This window comes from Rhinolophus sinicus, chromosome 8, assembly GCF_057876585.1.
Source record: "Rhinolophus sinicus isolate RSI-liver-muscle chromosome 8, RSI-T2T, whole genome shotgun sequence".
Classification (NCBI taxonomy): Eukaryota; Metazoa; Chordata; class Mammalia; order Chiroptera; family Rhinolophidae; genus Rhinolophus; species Rhinolophus sinicus.
The window spans coordinates 3,613,664-3,638,112 of NC_142508.1; the positions used below are offsets into that span (position 1 = coordinate 3,613,664).

General features: G+C 57.0%; 1 protein-coding gene across 2 annotated transcripts in view; it reads left to right on the forward strand.

Annotated features, from left to right (window-relative positions):
• Positions 1 to 24,449, forward strand: part of SMARCD3 (SWI/SNF related BAF chromatin remodeling complex subunit D3) — a 27,907-nt gene continuing 3,458 nt past the window's right edge. Inside the window, exons 1-5 of one of the 2 annotated variants that reach the window (XM_074315115.2) lie at positions 1 to 126; positions 1,828 to 1,968; positions 21,576 to 21,787; positions 23,493 to 23,535; positions 24,266 to 24,388. In XM_074315115.2, coding sequence (XP_074171216.1) covers positions 1,930 to 1,968; positions 21,576 to 21,787; positions 23,493 to 23,535; positions 24,266 to 24,388 — 417 coding nt within the window. In that variant the 5' untranslated portion in view covers positions 1 to 126; positions 1,828 to 1,929. Of the gene's footprint in view, positions 127 to 1,827; positions 1,969 to 18,604; positions 18,790 to 21,575; positions 21,788 to 23,492; positions 23,536 to 24,265; positions 24,389 to 24,449 lie in introns of those variants that run through there. The other variant, XM_074315114.2, reaches the window with a different exon arrangement.

Genomic DNA, 24,449 nt, shown 5'->3' on the forward strand with positions numbered 1-24,449 from the left:
CTCGCTCTTTGCAGACGCTCCCTGCGCCTCCCCCGCTCAGGGCTGCAGCGGCGCAGGCGCCGGGCCGAGCCGAGCGCCGAGCGGGGAACAAGCAGCGCGCTCCGGGCCGGGGTCCCGGGGGAGCAGGTGAGCGACCCGCGTCGCAGAGCCCCTAAGGCCCTTGCAGGAGACGCCTCCCGGCCGCTCTGCGCCGGCGCCTCCGCCTTCCCTGCCTGGCAGTACCAGTCTTGCCTCTATTGGCATCACCCTTCCTTCCCCTGCCTGGCATCCTTCCTCCCCCCTGCCTGGTTTCTCTTCTCCTACCGCCTGCCTGGCATCCCTTCTCCATGCCTGGCATCCTTCTTCCCTCCTGTCTGGCATCTCCCCCTCCTCACCCTGGCATCTCCCCCCTTATCCCTTGCCTGGCACCTTCCCCTTACCTGGCACCCCCCTTCTTCCCTCCTGGCATCTTCCTCCCCTCCTCCTTTCCTGATATCTTCCCCTACTCCTGACTCTTCCTCCCCTGCCTGGCACCCACCCCCACCAGCCTGGCACCTTCCTCCTGCCCCCTGTCGTGCACCGCTTTCCCGACTGGCAAACTCCCACCCACCCTCCTCTCTGATACTTGCCCCCCCATCCCTGCCTGGTACCTTTCCTTCCTTCCCCTACCTGGTACCTTGCCATGCTCCCTCCACCTGCATTTCCCTCCTTCCCTTTGCCTGGCACCCTCCTGCCTGGCACCTTCCTCTCCTCCCTTGTGTCTGGCACCTTCCCGCCTCCATGACTGCCTTGCACCCACTCCTCCTCCCCTCTTGCCTAGCACTTTCCCATTCTTTTCTTGCCTGGCATCCTCGCCCTCCTGCCCACCCCCTGGCACCTCCCCTCCTGCCTGGCACCTCCCCTCCCCCTCCCTAGCACCTCCCCTCCTGCCTGGCACCTCCCCTCCTTCCCCCTGTCTGGCACCTCCCCTCCTCCCATCCTGCCTGGCACCTCCCCTCCCCCTCCCTGGCAGGTTCCTCCTCCCCCCTGTCTGGCACTGCCCTGTCTCCACTTGGCATTGTACTGCCTGGACACCTCTCCCGTCCAGGTTGCCCCTCTGTCTCCCGCCTTCCTGCAGGGCCCCTCCCCCAATCTGGGCTGGTAGTTTCTTCCCTACTGGCATCTTCTTCCTCATTGCCTCCCTGTCCTCCTCGCCCTTTTGAGAGTCACCACCAGCACCTACACGTGACCCTGAGCCACTCAAGGCCCCCACGCCCCATCCCATACCTACAGCACTGCCCTCTCCTCATCCCCCAAATCCCACCGTCTGCCCAGGGTCTTCAGCTCTGACTGCAGCCCACAGCCCCCGGGGGTGGATGCAGGAAGGCTGTGCACACAGGGAAGGGAACATGCTGATTTTCCCTGAGTGCTACCCCTAAAATTCCCTCGGGATGAAGTCATCCAGGTCCCATCCTGGCCTGATGGTCATGCCCTTCCCCTCCCATGCCCAGCTCTCTTGCCCACCTATTACCCAGTCCCCAGAACTTGCCCCCCTGCCAGGGCTTGGGCCCTGCCTGGTTCTCTGCTCTGTCCTAGCTCCATCCTGCAGGACTGGGTCTCTGACTGCTTCCTGCACTCACTCTGCTCCCACCTTCAGCCCTTCCTGTACCAACCAGCCCAGGTGGGCCCTCACCTGAAGCCGCAGCCGTGGTCTCTTCCTGCACACCTGTCCTCCTCAGATCTCCCCATCAGGGAGTTGGCCCACACGGTGGCCCCTCAGGTGTCTTCATCAGCCTCCAGAGGCCCTCTGTGAACGTGCCCGTGGGGCTCCTGGTCTGGCCTGCCCCTCCCATTGCCCTCTCCTTTCAGATCCTCCTCAGAATGGCGCTTGGTGCTGCTGGCACGGTGGGCTCTGGGCCCGGGCACCGAGGGGGTACTGGATGACTCCCCTGCTGCAGGACCCTGCCACCTATGACTCCAGGCCTTCAGCACCCACCCGCCGTGGTACAGGTAGGCACTGCCTCCCCTGCCAGCCCAGGAGCAGGAGCCCTGGGGTCCCACTGAGAATTGTTGGCTATTGGTCTCTGGTCGCACCCCATGGCCCCCTCTCAGCACTTGTGCCCTCAGCCAGACCCCTGGCAGTGCCTCTTCTCAGCCCTCCCGTAGCTGGGGCCTCTGCCCAGACCCTGCTGACACTTCTCCACCTTGCGCTCCCTCTGGCTGTGTGCCCTCAGCTCCTGGCATCCCTGGGTCCTGTCTCTCAAAGCCAGCCAAGTCAGGGACAAATGTTGGCTCAGGTGAAAAAGGTCTGGGGCTCTGGCTTGTTCTACTTCCTTCCCCTCGTGGCACCCAGACACACACCTCCTCCCCCTCCCCACGCGTGTGTGCAGGGACACACACACTCCCGTGTGCACACATGCTCTCTGCTAGCTGATGCCTGGCACAACGTGGGCTCTAGAAACCTAACCCCAAACAGCCTGTGGCAAACCTCAAAGCCTCCCAGGACCCAGACAGGGGTTTGTTCTTGGCAGGAGGGGTGGTGGTGGCAGCCTGTCGTGGTCGCATGGCCTCTGGTGGGAGCCAGCCTTGCGCTCACGAGGCAGGCCTGGAACTCAGAGGTGCCCTCAGGCCCACTACACGCCAACTGGACCCTCCTCAGCTTCCCCCTGGCAGAGTGAGCGGAGGGTGGCCTAGCTAGTCCCCTATCAGTCCCCCAGGTCCAAAAGGAAGTGCTGAGGCACTGGGTGGAAAGGCCACCTCCCCGAGAGCGCCATTCATCTGCTGGAAGGGGTTGGCACTGGGGCTGAAGCCTGTGGGTCTGTTCTGTGTTCTGCCTGCCCAGCCCCATCTGTCACTGTGGTGGCCTCACCTGTGGGAGTCCCCAGGCAGCAGGCCGGGTGCATGGGACCCAGGCCCTGCCCTCAAGGCCCGAAGTCCAGCAGGGGGAGCGGAGCCAGGCTGTCCCCCAGGAAGTGCCACAGGGGATAATGCAGGCCTCAGGCTCTGAGGAGGGAGCCGGGGAAGCCCTTGATGTGCAATTTGAGGCGGTCCTTCCGAGGACAGGAGAGTGGGGCCAGCTGGTGGCAGGGTCAAGGGGTGGGCGAATGAGAGTCCCTTTCTCAGCTTCTCCTCCCTCAGAAGCAGTGGTGGGGCTCACTCTCCTGTTGGGGCTGCTCTGACGGCCAGGACAGCCCCGCCCCTGTACCTGGGCTGTGCCCAGGGCAAAATGGTGGGGCACTGGCTGCTGGGGAACCTGGCTGGCCCAGTGGAAGGAGCAGCACCAGGTGGCAGCGACACCGCTGGTCACCTTCGAAACAAAGGTAGTCAGGCAGAAAAGTCAAAGCCCCCAGACAGAGTTCCCCCCACTGCCCCATAACCTAGCCCCCACCTTAGGTTAAGTATACTGTTCTTTGGCTTGTGGGGTTTGGTTTTTCAATGCGGAATCCTAAGGAAAAGGTGTGAGCTGGTGTATCAAACACAGTCTTTCTGGGTGGCTCTAAAGTTCTGGGGTGTCTGAGGGTGCAGGCCAGGTCCAGTGGTGGGGCTGATGGGGGGCAGCTGAGCTCCCTGGTAGGCACTCCAGGACCCACCTGGTGAGTCCTCGTAAATTGCGGCTGATTTGGGGTGCACTGAGCTAAACCCTACGGGGTTCCTTGGCAGTAGTAGGTGGGTACCTCCGAGTGACACCTGGTCCCCGAATGGTCCTAGTCACATGGTGAATCAAGGATTCATCTGGGATTCCTGGGGAGTCAGGAGCCCCAACCTCCTCATATGATGGTGGTGAGAGGTGAGGTGCTGGGGGAAGTTTCTGGCAGTTTATTTTGGAGTCACAGTAACATAAATTGGCTTTCATTCAGCGTGTGTAGTCGCAGGCAGGCGTGGAGCCGGCTTTGACGCTTGGCGGCTTGGGCATGTGCTGTCATCTGGGTGCTGACAAGCCCCCTGATAACATCTAGACCAGGAGCTGCTTTGCCCCTCCCTGTTCCCTCCAGTGCTCTGTGGCGGGTTTATAAGTGAGAGCTCATTGTTAAGTGGCGGAGGTAATGAGCTGGAGGTATCACCTGGAGGAGGTGTCAGGGGAGGAGGCTGCAGGCAGACACACGTGATGAGCAAATGGCCCTCAGCTTTGACTGGCTTCTGAGCCTCTTAAATTACTGCGCCAGAGGGGTCAGCCTGCTTCTGGTGGGCGCTCAGCTGAGGGACACTCTGTGAGGGTCTGGCTGTGTCCCCGAGTGTCCTGGGGAGGCATGTGCAGAGCTTCAGTAACTCGTAAGAACCCTACGAGAGAGGAGTTGCTCACTTCAGCCCAGCCCACCTCTTGATTTGCTTCCCAAGCTGTGAAACAGATTTCTTGTGAACGAAACGAAACGTCCAGGAAAGTTGAGAGTACGTCTCATGAGCGTGTGCTGCACTCATGTCCTTACCGGAATTTCCATGCTTGGGTCCTTCCCGTGTTAACCTTCTTTCCAGACCAAAGAGCATCTGGGCTGTGAGAGAGGGGAGAGGAGTAGAGAGAAGATGAAGGAAGATGTGTTTTTGCTCCACGTCATTCCAAGAAGGGTTGGAGGTACTTTGCAAAGACACGTACAGTGAGGAAATCAGGACACTGGGAATACAGGAGGGGAAATCTGTGTAGCCACGGCGAGGTTAGTGTATAACCTCGGGGGACCCTGGGGCCCTCCCACAGTGGGGAACATGAGTAATTATGTCCCAGACAACAAAAATCAAACCATTTGCTCAGAGACACTGATTTCTGACCCTGAGACCCGGGAAGTCTCTCCTGTGTAGTGACGTAAAGGGACACTGGATGACAAAGTTAAACAATGTCCTCACAACACCACAACTGTTTCCTAGGGTAAGGCAAGGCCCAGCACAGAGCTGGGCAGCCATAGAAACATTGCCGGTGATTGTGTCCAATCCACAGATAAAATTTAGAACAACTAGAGGAATGTATTGCTGGCCTTCAGGAAATACTCTCTATGTTACTATTTGCAACCATGTTTTTGATTAATATCAGGAAGCAGGAAGGTTTGTTTCAAATTGGGAATCCCTGGGGTAAGGGTGATACCCTCATAAGAAAATAAAGACCTCAATCAGCCAGTATGCCCAACAGGTGAGTTTGGGTTCAGGGAGGGACCCATCACACGCCTTACCCCCCAGGTCCTGAATCTGCTAAGAAATAGGCACCGATGGCAGGGATTTATCAGCGTACCACAGGGAAAGCTGAACTGAAGAAAGGCTTGAACCTGAGGCCCAGATGCAGGAGGCAGACCCTATGTCCTGACCTGTGGAGCCTGTGGTGCCTGGAAACAGGAGGCGCTGAGCTTCCTCCTGTAAGCAGACTTGCTGAAAAGGGAAGGGCAGGTCTCGGGGATGACCCTGACTTCCACTTCTCCCCTCCCAGGAGATGAACTTGTCCAGTGGGTGTCAGACCCTCACTACCTTATCAGACAAAGCCCCACACAAGGGGAAGGGGGTGGGGAGAGGAGGCACAGGATTATTCCAGAGTCTTCTTTCCAGGGGAATAGAGTAGACGCTTTCTTGTGAACACATGAACACACAAGACCACATCCTCTCTGCTGTGGGGGTGGAGCTCGCCACGTTGCTGCCAGTGACATCAAGTCCAGCCCTGGGAGTGGCCTTTACGTTACCCCTTCTCTCTCCATTGGAACAATCACCTCATCCTTTTATTTGATTTTGTTTCCTAGACCCAAACCACGGTGGCCCTCCAAGAGACAAAGCAGTCAGCTCTTTATACAGGCCCCCACCATTCCCCTTGTATCTGTAGCACTGAGGCTCAAGGTCAAAGGCTAATTGTCATCTTTCTCAAAGCCCGAGCCTCTCATTTACATTAATTGCTGGCCCCCTAGGATCATTAGAGTTTGTGGCCCCTAAAATAGGGAACAAGGGGTGAAATGGAGAGTTCTTGCTGCTTCAAAAAGGCAGCCCTTCCTGAGCTCCATCTGACTATTCCAAGGTTTTGGTAGGCGTATGTTGCCAGATTTCCTGTTTCTTAAGAGATTCTGGAAATCTGGGTTTTTATGTATAATCTCCCGATTTTTAAGGTTTCTTTTTGGTTTGTTTTGCTTTTTAAGAGTGTTTAAGATGCAGCCAGGGCTAAGCAAAAGCTGTCCGCCTTGCCCGGTTTGTAACGTCTGCCTTGAACTTTCCACACCCCATCACCAGTCCTGTCTTCTATCCTCATGCCCAACATGCGAAATCAGCATTTCTCACCTCAAGATCTCAAGGGCCCCAGGCATCAGCGGGCCTCATCTGAGGAACATCTAAGAGCCGCTGTCACTTTAGGTAGTCTCTTGTCATCAGTGAATTGTAAACAAAATTTGAAGAATCTTGTCAAAACTTGAGGGCCGCTCGTAGGTATTGGTCAGGGATCCCATTTGAGACGCACTGCTCATTAACCCTCAGTGAAGCGCTGCTGATGGGAAGGGCCGGGGGCTGCTGTGGGACCCCCTCTCAACTTGTCCGTATTTAAACCGCAGGCAGTGGCCCCACCTGCGACGTTAGTTCACTGTCTGCTTCTGAGTCAATCATTCACTTTGTCTTCCTCATCTTTAAAATGGGTACAATCGTATCCATTTAACTTCCTGGGGTGTTGAAAGAACTAGATTACACAATGCACGTTGAACTGTTTTGTAGGCGAGGAAGCTCGGTAAAGATGTATGTGTTCATTTGGAGGTGATTGACACAGTCTCTCCCAATATGTTGACCAGGGCACGTAAATGTGTACTGGATGCAGGCGTGTGCTGGTCAATATTCAACGACTGGCTCCTGACAGGCTAGAAAGGGGGTGCTGAGCTCTGATTTGTATCGTTTGCCAATTCCTGTGGTGTAAATACTCCCCTACTGTGGCTGATTTAAAACGACCAACATGACTACTCATGTTCCTTTGATGGAGTAAATTTGCTGCCAGTTGAAGAGTAAGTGCAAAGGGTGTAGATTGTCTGGAGAGGGGCCTTGGTCCTGGTGCCTGTGCTTTTTCAATACCTTCAGCAGAGACTTGGATGAAGAGAGAAGGTCATGCTCACTGGATGTATGAATGACGCCCGGCTGGAAAGCACGGTAAATATAGTGGATAACGGAATTGAGATTCCAAAGCTCTCAAGCCAGAATAATGGGCTAATGCTTACACGATGACTGTTAACAGGAATAAATACAAATGTCTGTTCTTGAGTCCAGAAAGGCAACTTGACAAGTATGGGATGGGGAGAAAGCTTTTTGGCACAATTGAAGTAAAAGAGAATTGAGGTTTTAATGGACAGTGAGTTCAATACAGGTTCAAAGTGGGAAGGGTGGTTACTAAAGACTGGTCCATCGATGACAGTGGTGACTGTTCAGCCCTCTGTGACTTAAAGAGAATTTTCGTGTGTCCTCTCATCATGATTTCACTGTTGACAATAACCCAGTGGGACGATGGTATGACCATGTTAAAGGTGAGACCGAGGGGTCTCAGGGGGGTTGACGTGATGGCACCGTTGTCCTGTCCGTAGGAGGTGGGATGAACACTCGAACTCAGGCCTTCGGGTTCTGCCCTGTGTCATGCTAACAGAGCACATCATTCTGAGAGTCACGCTTTCAGTGACTTCAGGCAAACCCAAGGATGTGGGGGCACTCTGGGGTGGGGCACAGACTGGCACAGCAGGTCACCTGGGGACCAGCATCGGAACAGTGAAGAGCAGTGTCGGGGTGGGGGGGGGTGCGTGTGCTCGGGCGGCCAGAGCCAACTGCCGCTGATGGGCGGCTTAAACAACAGCAGCACAGGTTCTCACGGTTCTAGAGGCTGGAAGTCCAAGGTCAAGGTGTGAGCTGGGTGGGTTCCTTCTAGGGGCTGTGAGGGAGGGCCGGCTCCAGGCCTGTCTGCCTGGCTCATGGACGGCCATCTTTTGTGTCTTCCCTCTGTGTATGTCTGACTCTGTGTCCCAATCGCCCCTATTCTATAAGGACACCAGTCATATTGGATTAGAGTCACCTTAACGACCTCATCTTAACTTGATGACCTCTGGAAAGACCATGTCTCCAAATTAGGTCATATTCTCAGGTGCTGGGGGTTAGGATTCCAACACATGAATGAGGGGGTGCTAAGGGGACACAGTTCAACCCATAACAGGGAGACTGTGATCGCTACCTTCAGTATTTGGAGTCGCGTCATATGGAGGACATAGCAGATGAGCTCTAGGTGGCCAGAACCTCCAGGAGGTGACCCTGGGTCATCTCCACCACAGGAAGAACTGGGGGACAGTTTGGTCCCTGCCACTGTGGAATCCCTTGGGCCCCGGGCCTCTGGAGCACAGGCCCCTCGCCTGGCTCTAGCTTTCCTCGTGGGAATGTGCGGAGCCAGAGAGAAGCCGCCTTCCTTTCTGTGCCACGGATGTCCCACATTCAGTGGGTCACTGGTACATGTGGCGGCCAGCCCATGGTGGCCCTGCAGCCAGCTCCCTGGAACTCTCGGCACAGCTGCAGCTGTTGGCTTCTCCACCACTGCCAGCTGTGCCAGCTGTGCCAGCAAGGCCCCAGCCCTCCGATCAGGTAGCTGTTAGGCGTGACTGCCCCCTCCCCCATAGGACTTACCCTTCTCACCCAGGCGCTGGGCTGGGCTCCCCTGGTCTGCAGGCTTCACTGTGAGAGGCTTTCTTACAAAGCTCGGGGATGGAAGCACTGCTCCTTCACTCCCCCCAACCTCATGCCAGAGCTGCGGCCATTCTGGGGCGGGAGCCGCCATGAGCTTCTTGCATCTCCCACCCTGTCGAGGCCTCCAGCCCCACCTCTCCCTATCTGCTCCTCAGACTCACTGAGTCCTGAGGGCTGAGGCTGTGTCTGGCATGGGAATCAGCAGCACGTCACAAGGCTGTCACCTCGTAGGTGCTCACTAACCATGGGAAGGGGACGGCAGAGGGGGGAGGGCACAGGTGCAGGGAGGAGGTCCTGCTCTTCCCTCAGATGCGTCCATCTGCAGCTCCCGAACCTCAGCCTCCCCAGGCCACCCAGTGGCCTCACGAATCCTTAGATGTACGTCCAGTTGATTTGCTGCTTGTGGCTCCTGGATGTCTCCTTACCCTCCTTAGGCCAGCTTGAGTTCTTCAGACCTGTGGCCACCAAGTGGCACCAGGAAGGCGGGAGAACACGGCCCTGGGGCTACCCCGGCACCCTGCCTGCTTATGGCCTTGTAAGCACATGTTCCCAAAGGAAGCAGCACTTCAGGTGGGAGGGCAGGGAGCAGGTTGCTGTGGTCATGTGTGTGTTTCCTACCCAGGAGTTACATGGACACACGTGTGTGTCTATCCAGGAGAAGCCACTGAACCTCCCACTGCTCCACGCACAGGAGCTAGGGACTAATTCCAAGTTTAATGAGGATTCTACCCTGTTTCCCCGAAAATGAGACCTAGCCAGACCATTCGCTCTAATGCGTCTTTTGGAGCAAAAATTAATATAAGACCCAGTATTGTATTATAGTAAAATAAGACTGGGTCTTATATTAATTTTTGCTCCAAAAGACGCATTAGAGCTGATTGTCCGACTAGGTCTTATTTTCGGGGAAACACGGTATTTGGGGGGCTAAAGGGTAATTCTTACACAGGACCTAAAGGAACCTGCTCGAATGTACTGAAATTGATTTTAGACACCTTAATAGCAAATTTTCTAGAATTTGTATTCCCAATGTTTGAAACAATCTGCTTGGAGATTTTTTTGGGGGTATATTTTAAAAAATAATTGAGGGTAAATCAGCTTAAATGTACAGGCCTCCGGGGATCTTGATGTCCTTCTGTAAAAGGCAGGTGTAGGGGCCTGTGTGTGCGTGTAACTATTTCAGTCTGGCAGGCGTTACGCAAGGGGATGTTAGGGAGGCAGCTTGGGATAAAGGAGAAAACCCGGGACCTTGAATTGGGAGACTGGTTTGCAGTCGCAGCCCTACTCCGTGACAGCACAGGGACTGCTGGCGAGTCACATGGCTTCTCCATGCCTCCTTTTGCTTATCTTCAGAATGGGAAGCCTCCCCGCTACCTGGTAGGGTCTCTGTCAGGATTAGGCCGTGACTATGGTGAAAGTGCTTGTCAACAGTAAAGTTCTATACAAAGCTAAGATGTTGCTATTGTTATTAATCCTGCGATAACATGAGCACAGATTGTAACACCAGCCAGCATTTGGAAGCGTGCTAGAAATCCCCAGTTGACTTGGCGTGGGCTCTCCCTCCCTCTGAGATATCACGGTCTCTACCAGGTGCCGGATGCTTGGGATTTATCCCTGAAAAGACATAAAGAGTCTTTTTGAAGCTTACATTCGAATGGGAACAGAGGAGTTAAACACTAACATAGTAAGTAAGTAAATTATATAGAATGATGGAAGGTGTGCAGCGCTGTGGGGAAATGAAGCAGAATAAGCGAGATAAGGTGTATGGAGGGGACGGAGGGCTGCAGTTTTAATAGAGTGGACAGAGTTTGCCCCTTTGAGAAGGAGACATTTGAACAAGACTTTAGGGCCCTAGCCATGCATAGGTGGTACACGGGTGTTCCAAAGACGGAACAGAAGGCCCAAAGCCCCCAGGATGGCGAGTGCCTGGAGTTTCTGAGGAAGCACTAGGAGGCCAGAGGCTGGGCAAGAGACAAGAGTGAGGGAGTGGCAGGAACTGAGGCCACAGAGGGAGCAGGTGGTGGTGAGGGGACTGGGTCCTGGGACCCGCGGGACCTTGGCCCTTACTTGGAATAAGATGGGGGGCCTTGGGAGGGTTTCAAGCAGCGAAATAATGTGATCTGACTCCCCTTTTTAAAGGACCGCTCTGGTTGCCATGTTGAGAATAAACTGCTGGGGGCAGGTCAGACGCGAGCTAGTTCATATTTACCAATTGCACCAGGGTCGTAGCTGTGCGAGGTGAGAAGCGGTTGGATTCTGGATCCAGAGGCAACAGGACTTGCCTTCAGATTGGATGTGGGACGCGAGAGAAAGGCAGGATTCTAGGGTCATTCCGAGGTTGTGGGCCTGAGCAATCGGAAGGCGGGTGAGGATGGTGAGAAGGAGAGGCCACATTTGAGGCAGAAGAGCAGGAGTTTTGTTGTGGGCGTATGAAGTTGGAGCCATCGAAGCAAGATCCAGGTGGAAATGCTGAGTAGACAGTTGGATATAGGAGTCTAAGGACTGGGAGAGAGGGTTGCGCTGGAGGAAAACTTTGGGAGCTGTCAACATAGAGATGGTATTTAAAGCTCTGAGACTGGATGACAGATGAAGTTGCCAACCAGGTGATTGTGGAGCAGTGAAGAGGACCAAGGACCGAGCGCCAAGGTGCCCCAACACTGAGCGGAAAGAAGAGCTGGACAGCCCAGGAGGTGAGAAGGGGCAGCAAAGGACCCAAGAGGAAAGCCCAGAAAGGGAAAGGTCCTACCGCCAAGGGAAGAGAGTATGTCCGAAAGGAGAGAGTGGTCAACTGTGTCAAACGCTGCAGCTGTTTAAGCGAGATGATACCTCAGCACTGATGATGGCATTCGGCAATGTGGGCGGAACTCACTGGTGGCCGTGACAGGAGCATTTCCAGTCTGGCAGCGGGGGGTTGTGCCCCTAAAGGAATTGGGATTTCGGGGGAAGCGAAGGCAGTGAATGGAGACAAGTATTTTGAGAAGTTTAGTTGCAACTGGGCCATAACCGATGGGATAGCAGATGGGGGGCAATGATGGGACTTTGTGTGCTCACAGGAGGAATCCAGTAGCGAGGGGAAAGCTGGCCGTTGGATGGTGAGGGAGAGGGTTGCTGGAGCAAAGTCCTTGAGGGCGGGGGAGGTGACGGGAGGCAGGACACAAGAGGATGGGCTGTGGACCAGCGCACAGATAACTCAGCTGTAGGAACATGGGAGAGCTGCTGCGAGGCAGGAGGAGGTGGTAGGAGTCTCTGGAAGGTCATTGGACGCTTCCCTTTTCTCAGTGAACCGAGAAGCAAGGGCACCAGTTGGGAGTGAGGAGGGGAAGGAGTTGGAAGTTGGAGGAGGAAGACGTGGAAAACTCAAGTGGAAGAGGGCAGCGGAAAGAGAGGAAGGCCAGGCAGTTGAAGTCTGTGCTCCTGAAGCGCCAGTGAGACCAGGTCAGGACGACTGTGTCTTTCTCCTGCCACATTCAGGCGCTGGGTGCAGGCAAGGAGTTGGTGAAGCTGGATGTAACTCTTAAGTAAGAGAGTCCAGAATATATGCAGGGGAGGTTAACATGGTAACTTTCGTGTTATGTCTATGTTACCATGGCTTAAAAAGAGAGTGTGTAGTTGTGATGAGGGGTACAGGTCAAAGAAAGAGGTTCCAGTGGAGTCCCAGTCTTTAGGGGGTCAAGGCACTGGACAGAGTGAGCTGTAAGGAAAGGAGGTAGTGGTCAAAGAATGGGGTGCATTAGACTGATATTGAGGGTGGGGGCTGCAGTTGCTGGAATGACAAGGTCCAAGAGATGTGGTGGAGGGCTGGGGGGGGGGGGGGGGGAGGATCACCGCAGGAGAGATCCCAGGGAACCAAGACCGTGAGAATCCTGAGAAGCAGCAGGAAGTAGATAGGAGTCGTGCTGGCGGAGTGACAGTGAGCCAGGAGCTGGAACCCTCAAGAAATAAAGGTACTGTGTATATGGGTAAGATGCAAAGCCACCTGCCAGGGCAAGGAGGGGTCCTACCCCACCTCAAGGCCAGTGGTAGGGGGGCTCTGGGAAAATCATCCTTGGGGGTGGAGCATAGCTTCTGTTGCAAGAAAGCCATAGCGATGTTCACAGAAGTGGCCACATGGATTGGGAGTTTTACTTATGATAGACACACAGAGGGTTCAGGTCGGGGGAGGTGAGAGAAGCAGAGGGGGACCTGGAGTCTGTGCAGCTGACAGTGCAGGAGTTGAGGGGAGTCTGGGCTTTCTATCGCACCTGACACAGTCATGAAAGAAGGGCATGTGACAGTCAGGCAGGTGCACCAAGGCAGAGGTGGCAGAGAGGCAGCTTGTGAGGTTAGGAGAAGAGAGGGCAGGGCTCCCTGGGCCCTGTCGGTGAAGGGGAGAAAGTGCGTTTCAGATCCCGTGACTGAGCAGGGCTCATCCTTGACTCTGGTTGGAGTTGAAGACATCTGGGAGGCCAGGTCTCTGTGTTGTTTCCCTGGATGTATTATCTATACGGTCCACTGCCAGCTGCCCTTTGGTTTAATTTCCCCAAAAAATGTCTTCAAGGAAATGCAGAGGAATTCTTTTCTCTATTCAGTTTTCTTCCCTCAGCTGATATCCCAGACCTCACAATGTAGGGGTTGGCAGAAATCCCTCTGACCACCTGGTCAGAGCAGTAGCTGAGGCCTCAGAGGCTTCCCAGGTGAAGGGCAGGACGTGAGCCACCAGGAGACTGAAGTAGAGCCAAAGGCCCTCCCAGCTCAGGGAGGGCAAGGGAGCCAGCGCCCAGGCTCGAGGCCTGGCAAGGGGGGACAGCACCCTGTCCTTCCCCTGGCACTGGCAGCCAAGGCCCTTCGGGCCTTCCGGAGGTCAGCAGTAAAGCAGCAGCATCTCATTTCACAGATGAAGACACAGCACATGGGCAGGAGGTAGCATTCCTAGGACCATGTAACAGGCCATGAGCAGAGCTTGATGCTCTCACGAAGCCGTGCGGCTGCCCCTGAAGCTCCCCAGGCAGTGAACACAGTGAGAACTGGACCAGTGTCTGTTCCCATCCTTGCCAAAATGGGGACCAGGCCAGTGTGGCTCCTTTTGGCACACAGCCACAAGCTGTTGGGCGTGAACTGCTACAAGAGTCTACCTAATGAATGGCGGCCATGAGGGGAGTGGCGAAAACTGGCTGTGAATCTAAAATGTGCCTAACCCCTAGGCCTGCGCATGCTCAGGGCCCCAGAGCCCCAACTCCTCTCTCCTCCCATGACTGGCAGTTACAGCATCCTCTGTTTGCACTTACTGTGTGTGAGGTGGGTGTGAGGGGCGGGGGGGGGGGGTCATAGAGTCCCCATTAGACTGAAGAAACCCACCCAAGCAAAGAAGGTTTCCAACTACCCTTTATCCTGCACCTGCTTACTGTGCAGGCCCCTGGGGGCCACAAGGGGGCCCTGCTCACGGGAGGCTGACAGCATTGGACGTATGTGTGACAAGGGACCAGGCTTCACCTTGGGTTCGCAGCACCCCCTGACTGGGCGTGGGCCTGCTTCTCTGTGTCTGCCTCCCTCTCCTTCCTGTCCGTCTGCCTTGGTTCCTGTCTCTGTCTTATGGACCCCTTGGATTTCAGGGCAGGAAGGCCCTTCTTTTACTCCTGAGGAAACTAAGGGACAGGGAGGGACAGCGACTTGCCCAAGGTCACACAACTATTTTGGTGTCCTATTTTTCCTTTGTTTTTCACTTCTTTCTATCATACGTGTTTCTCTTGTGTGTTTGCAAAACTGACACAGAAAGGCGAAGTCTCACAGAGTAATAGACAGCCCCCTCCATAGTAGCAGAGGGTCCTGGACGCAGAAACATTCTCCCACAAAGAGGAAGAGGCCCAGTGCTGCTCTGGCCTGGGAAGTGAGGCGTGGGGTGGAGGAGGTCTGTGCCACCAAGCCTCTGGTCTGTTCTGCCAATGTCCTTTCTGCTGGCTGGAGGAAGCCCCTCACTAGAGGTGGGGGTTAAGGGACAGACTCCCCTCCAGTCATCTCTGGGGGCTGGGCCTGGCCCCACTGGCTAGCCAGGGTTCCCTGGTGTCCCAGGACTTGGGCTAGACAGGTAGGCTGGGGCAGCGCCGCCTCTGGGCCCCCTGGCTTGCCCTGGGGTTTAGTGATCAGAGGGGAAAATGGGGGCTGTCTTTAGGCATGGGCCAGAACACTGAAATCAGGGGTCCTTAGCCTGAGAGCTTCCCTCTCCCTCTCTCTCCCTTTCTCTCTCTTTCTCTCTCTCTCTCTCTCTCAACACACACACAAACACACACGCCAATCCATGAAGGTAATTCCATTTCTCCAAGGAAAGCTTTCTTGCTGGGAATAGAGGAAAAACCGGGCAGTGCAGAGGTCTCTCCCTTCAGTTGGCTTTCCTTTGTTCCTCCCCTGCCTTCCTCCCTCTCCCCTTCCCAGCTTCCCTCTCTCCTCCTAGCTTCCTTCTTCCATTCTCTCCTCTTACTCCCCTCCTCCTCCTCCCCCGAGCAGGGTCCCCGTAATAGGACATCCACAGAAGGTGGGGAGGGTGAGACTCCGGGTTCCGGCCCCAGCCTCAGTGACCATCTTCCCGCAGGGAAAGAGTTAAGTCTCCTCGCTGCATCCCTCCCTCCTCCGCCTCCCCCTGCCACTCCGAGTCCTGCAGCTAGGCCCTGGGCTGACCTTCACCGGGAGGGAGGCCGCAGTGCGCATGCCCGGCCCGGTTACTGCCCGGCTCCCACCGCTGCCGGGGCCCGGGCGGGCCTGGGCGAGGGAGGGCGGCCGCGGGCCGGGACGTGCCCCCGGCGCTTGGCGCGGTGCGGGGGGGCCGCCGAGCCTGTCCCGCCGGCCGCGGAGCATCTCTCCCTGCGCGGGGAGCGGCGCTTTGCCATTTGGTGCCGGTGGTGCTTCGGCGAGGGAAGGAGAGATGGGGGGACGGCAGGGGGGACTCCGGCTCCGGGCCGCCTGGCGGCCGCCCTCCACCCAGACACGCACATGGCCTGGCCGGAGCGCGCCCTGGGCCAGGTCGGCCGAGGCTAAGGGGACTGGGAGTAAGGCCCCCTGCCCGCTGGAATGGGGCATACCCTGGGCCTCCTTCCCACCCGGCAGGAGCCGGTGGCGTGGCACTGCTGAGCGCCGTATGGGAGCTGAGCCGTTGGGGATCCTGGCCTTTGTGAGGTGGGAGTCCTGGCCGGATACCCACACTCACGCCTCTGCTTTCTAGCCTGAAAGCTCCCCCATGACCACACCCCTGAGGTTGCCCCTGTAAAGTCGGCATGCAAACGTGACTGCAGGCGGGTGCCTTGTGAGTCTGGCCTTGTGAGTGGGATGTGGAGTTGGTTAAAGTGTGCCCGTGAGTGCCGAGCCCGGTGGCTCCTGTCCCCTGGTGTTTGCATTGGGGGGAGGGGCGGGGCATGTATGCATTAGGTGCTGCATAAGGATGTCTCCCAGGGGGTGGCTGCAGGGGAGGCTCTGGTTCTGGGAGGGGGGGTGTCTCAGGAGGGGGTTATCTACAGACTTGAGTGATTCTCACCAGCTCCTGGTTTCACCATAGCCCTTGGTCTACCCCCCTTCTGCAAACTCTACCACCAACACCACCTCCCTCACAAATGCTGGGGCCTCCCACCCTCAAACTGACCAGCTACCCAAGCTGGGGTGCCCATCTGTCTCCTCTGCTGTCTTCTTTTTCCAAAAGGCCTATCCAAGAGTTGAGACCTCTGTGCTTTACACAAAGCTAGAGGGGTCTACCCCTGCCCCAGTCCTCTAGAACCTCCAAGGCCTGTAGTTTCACATGTCCATGTGAGAAGCACCCACAGGGGGTGGGGGTGCCCGTGGTGACTCCCACCTTCAGGTAAGTGGCAGAGTATGAGCTCCATCCACTGGCCCACTGAGCTGTGGGTGGTTGCAAGTATTAGCAGACCTTTGGTCATGTGGACTCCCTGTGTTCAGGCATGAGGGGTGAGTGGGATGTAAAGGCCAGTCCCTGACCTCAGGGGGCCACAGCCTATTTGGGAAACCAGACCTACCACACATGAAGCACAAAGCATATCAGACATGAGTCAGCCCAGTGCCGATTTATGGCTCCGGATAGGTGGCAACCGGCATTCAGAGAAGAGAAAGATCTGTGCACACAAGAGGGACCAGGGAAGGCTTTCTGGAGGAGGCCTGAGCTGAGTTTTAAAGGATGAATATGATCTGGGCAGGTAGATGGGCAGTAGAGGGCATTCCAGGCAAAAGAATATCCGGAGCAGAGGCTTAGAAATGGGAATAAGTGAGGAGTTTTGTTTTGGAGATTAGTGGACAGACTGGAGAGATTACCTCCCCAGGTTGCCAGCAGTCACAGCCACCTTCATGGCTTATGCCAACCACCCAACCATCCTCAGCGCCACTCCAGTGCCCAGCCTTTGTGTGTGTGGGTCTGGGCTAATGCCCAGGTAGAAATTTGGTAGAAAGGGGATCTCTAGGTCCCCTGCTAAGGGGCGGGAGGGGGGTAGAGGAGGGGCACCCTGGACCACATGCCCTCTCTGGCCTTCCAGAGGACTGCTTGAGGGCCCTTCCATGGCCAGGGAGCACACCAGGGCCCATGGGGAACCGGGGTGCAGGCAGAAGAGCCTCCCCAGGCAGAACACTGCCTCAATTCTTAGTCCTGACCTCTGAAGGCATTTTGAAGGGCTGAGGGCAAGGACCCCCAGTGCAATGCTGGGTCTTTTGGGCCTATCCTCAAATAAGTTTTCCAACAAATTACCCCTGGCATTGCCCCCCCACCACCACCTGGATTCTGACAGTGCAGCCCCAGGAGGCCTATAAATTTGACCTATGGTTGTCCCAGAAGGAGGAGAGAGGGGTGTGGTCTTCAGGGGCATGGGCGGGACCAGGGCTCCAAGCTTGGGGATCTCAGGACTTGCCCCTCCTGTTTCCTGTCTTTCCTTAACCCTGGACTCCCAGCTACCTCCACATCGCCTTTCTGGGGCTCCCTCACACCCCCGCCCCTATCCCAGTTCTCTTTGCGGTCTTGAGGCTGGCCCCACTATCCCCAGCAGCCCCAGCTCCTCTGGGTCTCCCACCCCACACCCCATTTCAAAGCCATCAGGCCCAGCTTGCCTCATTCTGTCCACCCATCCACCTAAGCACCCACCCCAGCTCCTTGCCTTCCCCCACATTTTTCTCTTCCTGTTCTCATGAGCCTGATCTACCTCCCTCTTTCCAAAGTACATACCCTATTGCCCTCACTTTCTCACATAGAGACAAAGACTCACAGACCCAGAAATAGACTCACACGGAGCTGGAAGACACGCACCCACACGCGCGCACCCGGGGCTCCCGTGGAGGGAGGCACACAGAGAAGGCGTTTGTCTGTGCACGCACGTAAACATCCACACCCACAGCCACCGCCGTGCCCACACAAGGATGCAGACACACTCGGCCGGCGAGACAAGGGCGCACACATCTGTGGATGCAGGGGGACACCGCCTCCCCGGCACACCCACCACTGCCGCCGGGTGGGAGGAAGGCCTCGTCCCAGCTCCGGCTCCCCCCATTTCTTCCAGCGAATGTTTCCCTACTTGGCCTGCCAGGTCTCTGGGGAAAGGGCCTCAGAAATGCAGCAGGAGCCACTTGGGGGAAAGTTGGAACTGACTGTTCCCTGCCTGGCCCTGCCGGCGGATTCCCTAACCGAGAAACTATTTGTGGCAAGAGCCGGGTGGCCGGCGAGCCCCCTGCCACCTCCCCTCGCGTCCCCTCCCCGCACCGCCTCCCGCGGCCCTCGGGCGGCCTCGGCTGCAGTGCCGCTGCCCAGCGCCCAGGAGCCGGCTTGCCGGCGTGCCTTGCGGCTTATCTGCGCTGTTTGGACAGCGAGGGTTGGAAAGGCAGGCTTTTTGTCCCCGCCGAGTCAACAGGCAGACCCCGGGCCGCCGGACTATTTCTGTCTTATCAGTGCAGGAATGCGGCAGCCGCGGCGGCGGCGGCGGCGTGGGCCGTGGGCCGTCGGGGCAGCCCTGACGGGGCCCCCTCCCCACTCCGCTCGAGTAGAAGTGTGAGAGAGCCCAGCAGGACTCAGAGGGGAGAGTTGGAGGAAAAAAAAAGGCAGAAAAGGGAAAGAAAGAGGAAGAGAGAGAGAGAGTGAGAGGAGCCGCTGAGCCCACCCCGATGGCCGCGGACGAAGTTGCCGGAGGGGCGCGCAAAGCCACGAAAAGCAAACTTTTTGAGTTTCTGGTCCATGGGGTGGTGAGTGGGGGAAAGTTAGCGGGGGAGGGTGAGCGAGCTGGCTCGGGCTGAATGGAGGGATGATCGGGAGGGGCCGGGAGGGGGCTCCCGTTCTTCCACCTCGCTAGCGAGGGCACCACGTCCCGCGGCCCAGCCCCGGGACTGTGCCGGCGCCCTGGCACCCGAACACGTCGTCAGGCGGCCGGCAGGGGATGGGTGCCCTGGCGGGGAAGGGAGGCGTTCGCATGGGCTCTTGTCAGGGGCTGTGGGTGGGACTTGGGGACTGTCCCCCCCAAGTGGGGGGGTCCCATCTGTACCAGTCGTGTTTTCTTCGGTTCTTTCCCTTGTGGGCCCAGGTGTTGACCCTGCCAGGGGGTGGGGGTGGGGGACATGGCATGGGCTGGGCTGTCTGTTCATCGTTGGGAGAGTGTCTCTCTCTGTGTGTCGGGAGCAAGGAGCAGGTGACCCCTGGAGGCACTGAGAGCAAGAAGCTCTCTGGCTGAACAACCTCTACATCCAGTCAGGAAGGCTCGGGGGCTTTGCTGATGGCCTCTGACATCAGGGTCAGAGAGAGGCTCTCTGTAGGGACAGACCCCAACGTAAGAGGTCTGAGGATCCCCTTGGTGGACTGACTCAGCCACCAAAACTGCTGTCCTTAATGCCTCAAAGGTGTGAAGGAAGGACTGGAGTCAGGGACGTGAGGCCTAGGACCAAAGGGGAAGCACTGTCCAGGACTCGCTGAGGGCCTGGGCGGCAGCTGGGCCAGGTTGGAGGGGAGTGGGAGAAGCAGGGACGCTAGGATTTGGGATGGGTGCTGGGGTTGGCATAGTGGAAGCAGTCAGGTTTCCTATGGCCAAATTTGGTTGTGACCCCAAGGAAGGCACATTCTCGGTGAGGGAGGTCAGAATCCCTTGCATCCTGGCCCTTCATTGAGGGTGGCCCTGGTAGCTGCCACAGCTCCCTGGGGCCTCTTCAGCAGATCCGCGAGTATCACTGGCCTTGATATATCATACAGCAGCTGATAAGGAAAATGGGCTTATTTGGGGTGGCCTGTTCTCCAGCTCTGAGGATCTTTGGAGTAATTTCCCAGGGGTGTCTGTGTTGGTCAGCTGAGTGACCAGTCCTAACTTTGCTGCTTGGGTGGGATTCCCTTTAAAAAGGCCCATCTAGGAAGGAGAGAGGCTGTCCACATGAATTTTTTATTTGGCCAACTTCGAGCTTCAATTCTTGGGTGGCTGTGGGCCTCACTGCCCACTCCCAGGGCCCCATCTATGCCAGTGGGAATGATGGGACCTGAGCTCCATTCTGGGCCACCACCCTAGAGGTGTGAGTGACAGGGTCAGGTGGGCGGGGGGTGGAAGACACATGGACAGGCAAGTTTCACTGTGGGAGAGATGGACAGAGACAGCTGGCGGGCTGGGGGTTAGGGTCAGACAAACTGTAGGGCAGGAAGGAGAGTTGGCAGAAGGGATTCACTGGGCTCAGGGTCAGGGCTCCTCCTTACGTCTGGGGGCAGCTGCAATCCTAGGGGTCAAGTGGTAGTGTTTAAATGATAGCGGGGACACAGGGTCTGCATCCCTCGCCCCCTAATCTCCTTGCTGCTCTCCCTATCCCGGTCTCCATCCTAGCCACCCTCCACTTTAAAGCCACTCAGGCCCTCCCCTATCCCTTCTTCTAGAATTTGGACAAGTGGGGTTTAAAAAGTCTGTGGAACACTTCACTTGATGCATTTGCATCTCATCTGCATCCATCTGAGCACCTGGGTAGTGTCAAGGGAATACACCTGCCTCATCTCCTCTCCATGACCCCCTTTGAACCCTGACTTGTGACCTCATTGGTGTGGGGTGGGAAGTAGAGGAGGTCTGTGGATGGCACCATCTCTGGTGAACCAGGTGGACAGGAAGGGAGGGATGGATCTAAGAGGAAATGCAGCTGCTTTTGACCTACCCAAGTCCTCTGGGCAGTTCACCTCCAGGTGCCCCCCCCCCGCCCCTCCTCTGAATCAGAGAGTCTTGGTGGGGTTTGACCTCAGCCCCTCAGATTGTCTTCAGCCCCACCTCCAGCCTCTACCTTGGGAGCAAATTATGGGAGTGAGCCGAGTCAGCGAAGCCCCTGGGTGTGCAGGCTTAGAATCAGCCAAAGCAGGTAGGGGTTGGGGCTGAGAGTTCAAAAGTAGGTGCCCAGAGAGAAGAGTGGGGTGCGATGGGGAGGGAGAATGCAAGGCAGGGCGGCCCAGGAAGTGGACTGGGAAGCAGGGAATGGGAAGAGGAGCTCAGGAGTCCCAGCTGGAGCTCAGCCCCAACCTAGGTGAAGTAGCAGACAGCAGAAAGCCCTGGCTTCTCAGGAACCAGCCGCTCAGGGCTGCCTTTGCCAGGAGCTGCGTGACCTTGGCTAGGTCGCTTTTCTCCTTGAGCCACGGTTGCCTCATCTGTCAAGTGGGATGGAAGGACCTGCTTAATCTGTCTTGCAGAGGAGCGTGTGAATGTGCACATCCTTTGAAAAGGTTGAAAGGAGCCATTAATATTCATTTTCGCGGTACCTTCCGCAAATCCGACGCTGGCAATGCCCTGTGCAATTGCCTGGCTTCAGTTAGCTTCCTGCAGCGAGACGCAAAGCCCCTCCGCCAAAGCCGCGCGGTTCCGGCGCCCCCACCCTTCCCACCCCTCGCTCACGCCGGCGGCATCAGGGTCACCAGCCGGGGTTTTGGGGTGGGGGAGACGCGGCTCACCGCGCTTGGAGCGGGGCCCTGGTCTGACCCGCGGGCTCCTGTTTCTGCTTCACCCCCGCCCCCCACCCCCTCGCCTCAGCGCCCCGGGATGCCGTCTGGAGCCCGGATGCCCCACCAGGGGGCGCCCATGGGCCCCCCGGGCTCCCCGTACATGGGCAGCCCCGCCGTGCGACCCGGCCTGGCCCCCGCGGGCATGGAGCCCGCCCGCAAGCGAGCAGCGCCCCCGCCCGGCCAGAGCCAGGCCCAGAGCCAGGGCCAGCCGGTGCCCACCGCCCCCGCGCGGAGCCGCAGGTGAGTGGGACCCAGCGCGGAGGGGGCGGGCCGCAAGACCCGCAGGGACCCGGTGGGCGAGGAGCGGGATTGGCAGAGGCGAGGAGGAATGAGCAGCGAGGAATGAGTCGTCCTGGGTGGGATACCCTCCTGGGAGGTGGACTGAGGGGGCACTGCTCTGCTTTCTTTGTGTGCCCACCATAGACAGGCCGCGGCCGTCGCGTCCTTCTCCTTGTCACCTGCTCGACCCTCTCTCTACCCCTTGTTCCCAGGTTCTGGGTGACGCTTCAGTCTTTGGGGTGGGTGGACTGGCAGAAGAGCTGAGGGCAGAGCTTTGGGACTGTGTTTCTCAAAGTGTGGTTGTCGGCTGCACCCTCCCCAGGATCCCCTGGCTTGACTGTTTCAAAGCCCCACTCCAGATCTTGGACATTTGAATCACTGACCAGGGGGGTGGAGCCTGGGAATTTGCCCTACGTGGGGGTGTGTGTGATGTCTGTGCTCAGTCCTGCTTTCAGGTGATTCTTAGGCACTCAAAGATTAAAGAGCTGTCATGATCTGCTCGGCTCAGGTCGGCCCCCAAGCCACCAGGGACCAGCCCATTTCCTTATGGGAACCAACTGGTGGTACCCCCAAAACCCCTGCTGGTGCCTGACAAAAGACATGCCCCTTTGGGTTTCACTACTTAGCCAAACATACATGCTTCCCTTTGCACACCAGATGGGGTCCTATAAAAAGTGTAATATGGATTGTACCTCATTATTAAGTATTTTTTTTACACATCAAGGAAAGTCCCGTTTATAAGAATACTATGAATTCTTTTACAAAGTGAATCGTGCTGTTATACAGTAAACAAGTCACTGATTTATCTTGTATAAATGGAGAGTGTCGCATAGATAATTTACTCAAAACAAATCAGACCTTTAATGAAAGCTGCTTGCCTAGCCTTGGATTTTTGGACAGGGAGGGGCAGTGGTTGAGAACACCACATGGGGGCAGTATAGAGCCATCCTCTAGGCTGGGTTCTAATCTCAATTCACCAAGGATTTTCTGGGGTGCTTTTGGGAGTCAGAAGCAGCTACAAGGTCAGGAAGAGTCCAAATCCAGCCCATGGTCACGTCCCACAGGAGAGCATCCATACACACTCTCTGGGTCCCTGTGGGTGTCTCTCTGGGCCCTGTTGGCAGGTGGGCCAAGGTAGAGTACCCTACGTGTGAGCATCTCCTCCCAAGCCCCAGGTAGCAGTGGTACAATCCTCACCAACTTCACACTGTCACCTCCTGCTCCAGGGGTCGGAGTGGGCCAGGGTCAGCTTCCCTCCCTCTGAGCTCAGGCCACCTTAGGTGGTGCGCCCCTGCTCCGCACAGGAAAGTCCTCAGAAGCCATCCTCCTTCCTTTGCCTGTCCTCCCTCCTCCCCAGCTTTCCCAACACTTGGCAGCTCCACCGCCCCCATCCCCTCTTAAATCTACATGTCTCTGGCCCTGACGATGTGGTGGGGCAGAAGGGGGCTCCCAGGCCAGAGAAAGGACGGGGTCACCTCTGCTCTCTGCGACAGGACAGAGCACCAATGCCACACACCACTGGCATAGCCCCTTGGGTGGGCAGACTAGCCGGCTGTGGGAACCCCAGCCAGGCGGGGGGGAGATGTTGGGATAATTTAGCAGGTGGCCTCGTTACTCCCAGATCTGTCGCCATGGTAACCTGGTTTTTTCTTTAAAAAATGTACAGTGCCAAGAGGAGGAAGATGGCTGACAAAATCCTCCCTCAAAGGGTGAGTGCCTTTCACAGCAGCCCCCAGCCCCCCCCACCCCTTGCTGCTCTGCTCTCCTCTCCCCCCACCCCTCCCACCCTGGTCACCAGCCCTCCCCCCTCAGGAAGAGAGCTTCAGTGGAACAGTCACTTTCACTTTTTGTTTAAAAAGCCAATTAAGAAGTGAGGCTCCTCAGGTCAGAGGGAGGGGGTGGGGTGGCAGGAAGGAGTGGAGCCATAAAGGGGGGAGCATCCTGGGCCTGGGGAGCTGTGCACTGAACTACTGCGGTCTGAAGATACCCTGAGTGGAGTGGGGGGGTAGCACGATTGAGACATCAGTTGCTGTGACTGGGTGAGGTGCCACGTAAAGGCGAGCAACCACATAGCCTGTCTCAGGGACCCCAAGGTCCTCACCACTTCGCAGACACCCAAGGGAAGCCCAGAGGCTGTGTGACAGGGAAAGGACAAGATGAGGTGAAGCCTCAGAGTTCGCTGGACTCCATGGCAGCTCCAGCCTTCCCTAGTGATGAAATGGATGGGTCTCTCTAGAGGGAGAAGCAATGTTTATCCCTACACGTCGAGGTGGCTACTGCTGAGTCAGAATCCTGGGGAGAGGTCCCATTCTCACAAAATCCCAGCACCTGGCCAGCTCCCTTCCACGTCTGTGTACCCTGGGGTCACATGACACGCACACATTCCACCTGCAAGATTGGTTGAGCCCCTGGTTCCCTGCCTCGCTCCGCCTCTTCCAGATCCGGGAGCTGGTCCCCGAGTCCCAGGCTTACATGGACCTCCTGGCGTTTGAGAGGAAACTGGATCAAACCATCATGCGGAAGCGGGTGGACATCCAGGAGGCTCTGAAGAGGCCAATGAAGGTGCCTTGATTTGGGGCTCTGTGTCCTGTTCCCAGAATGGAGAAGCGGGGTTGCCCTGGGG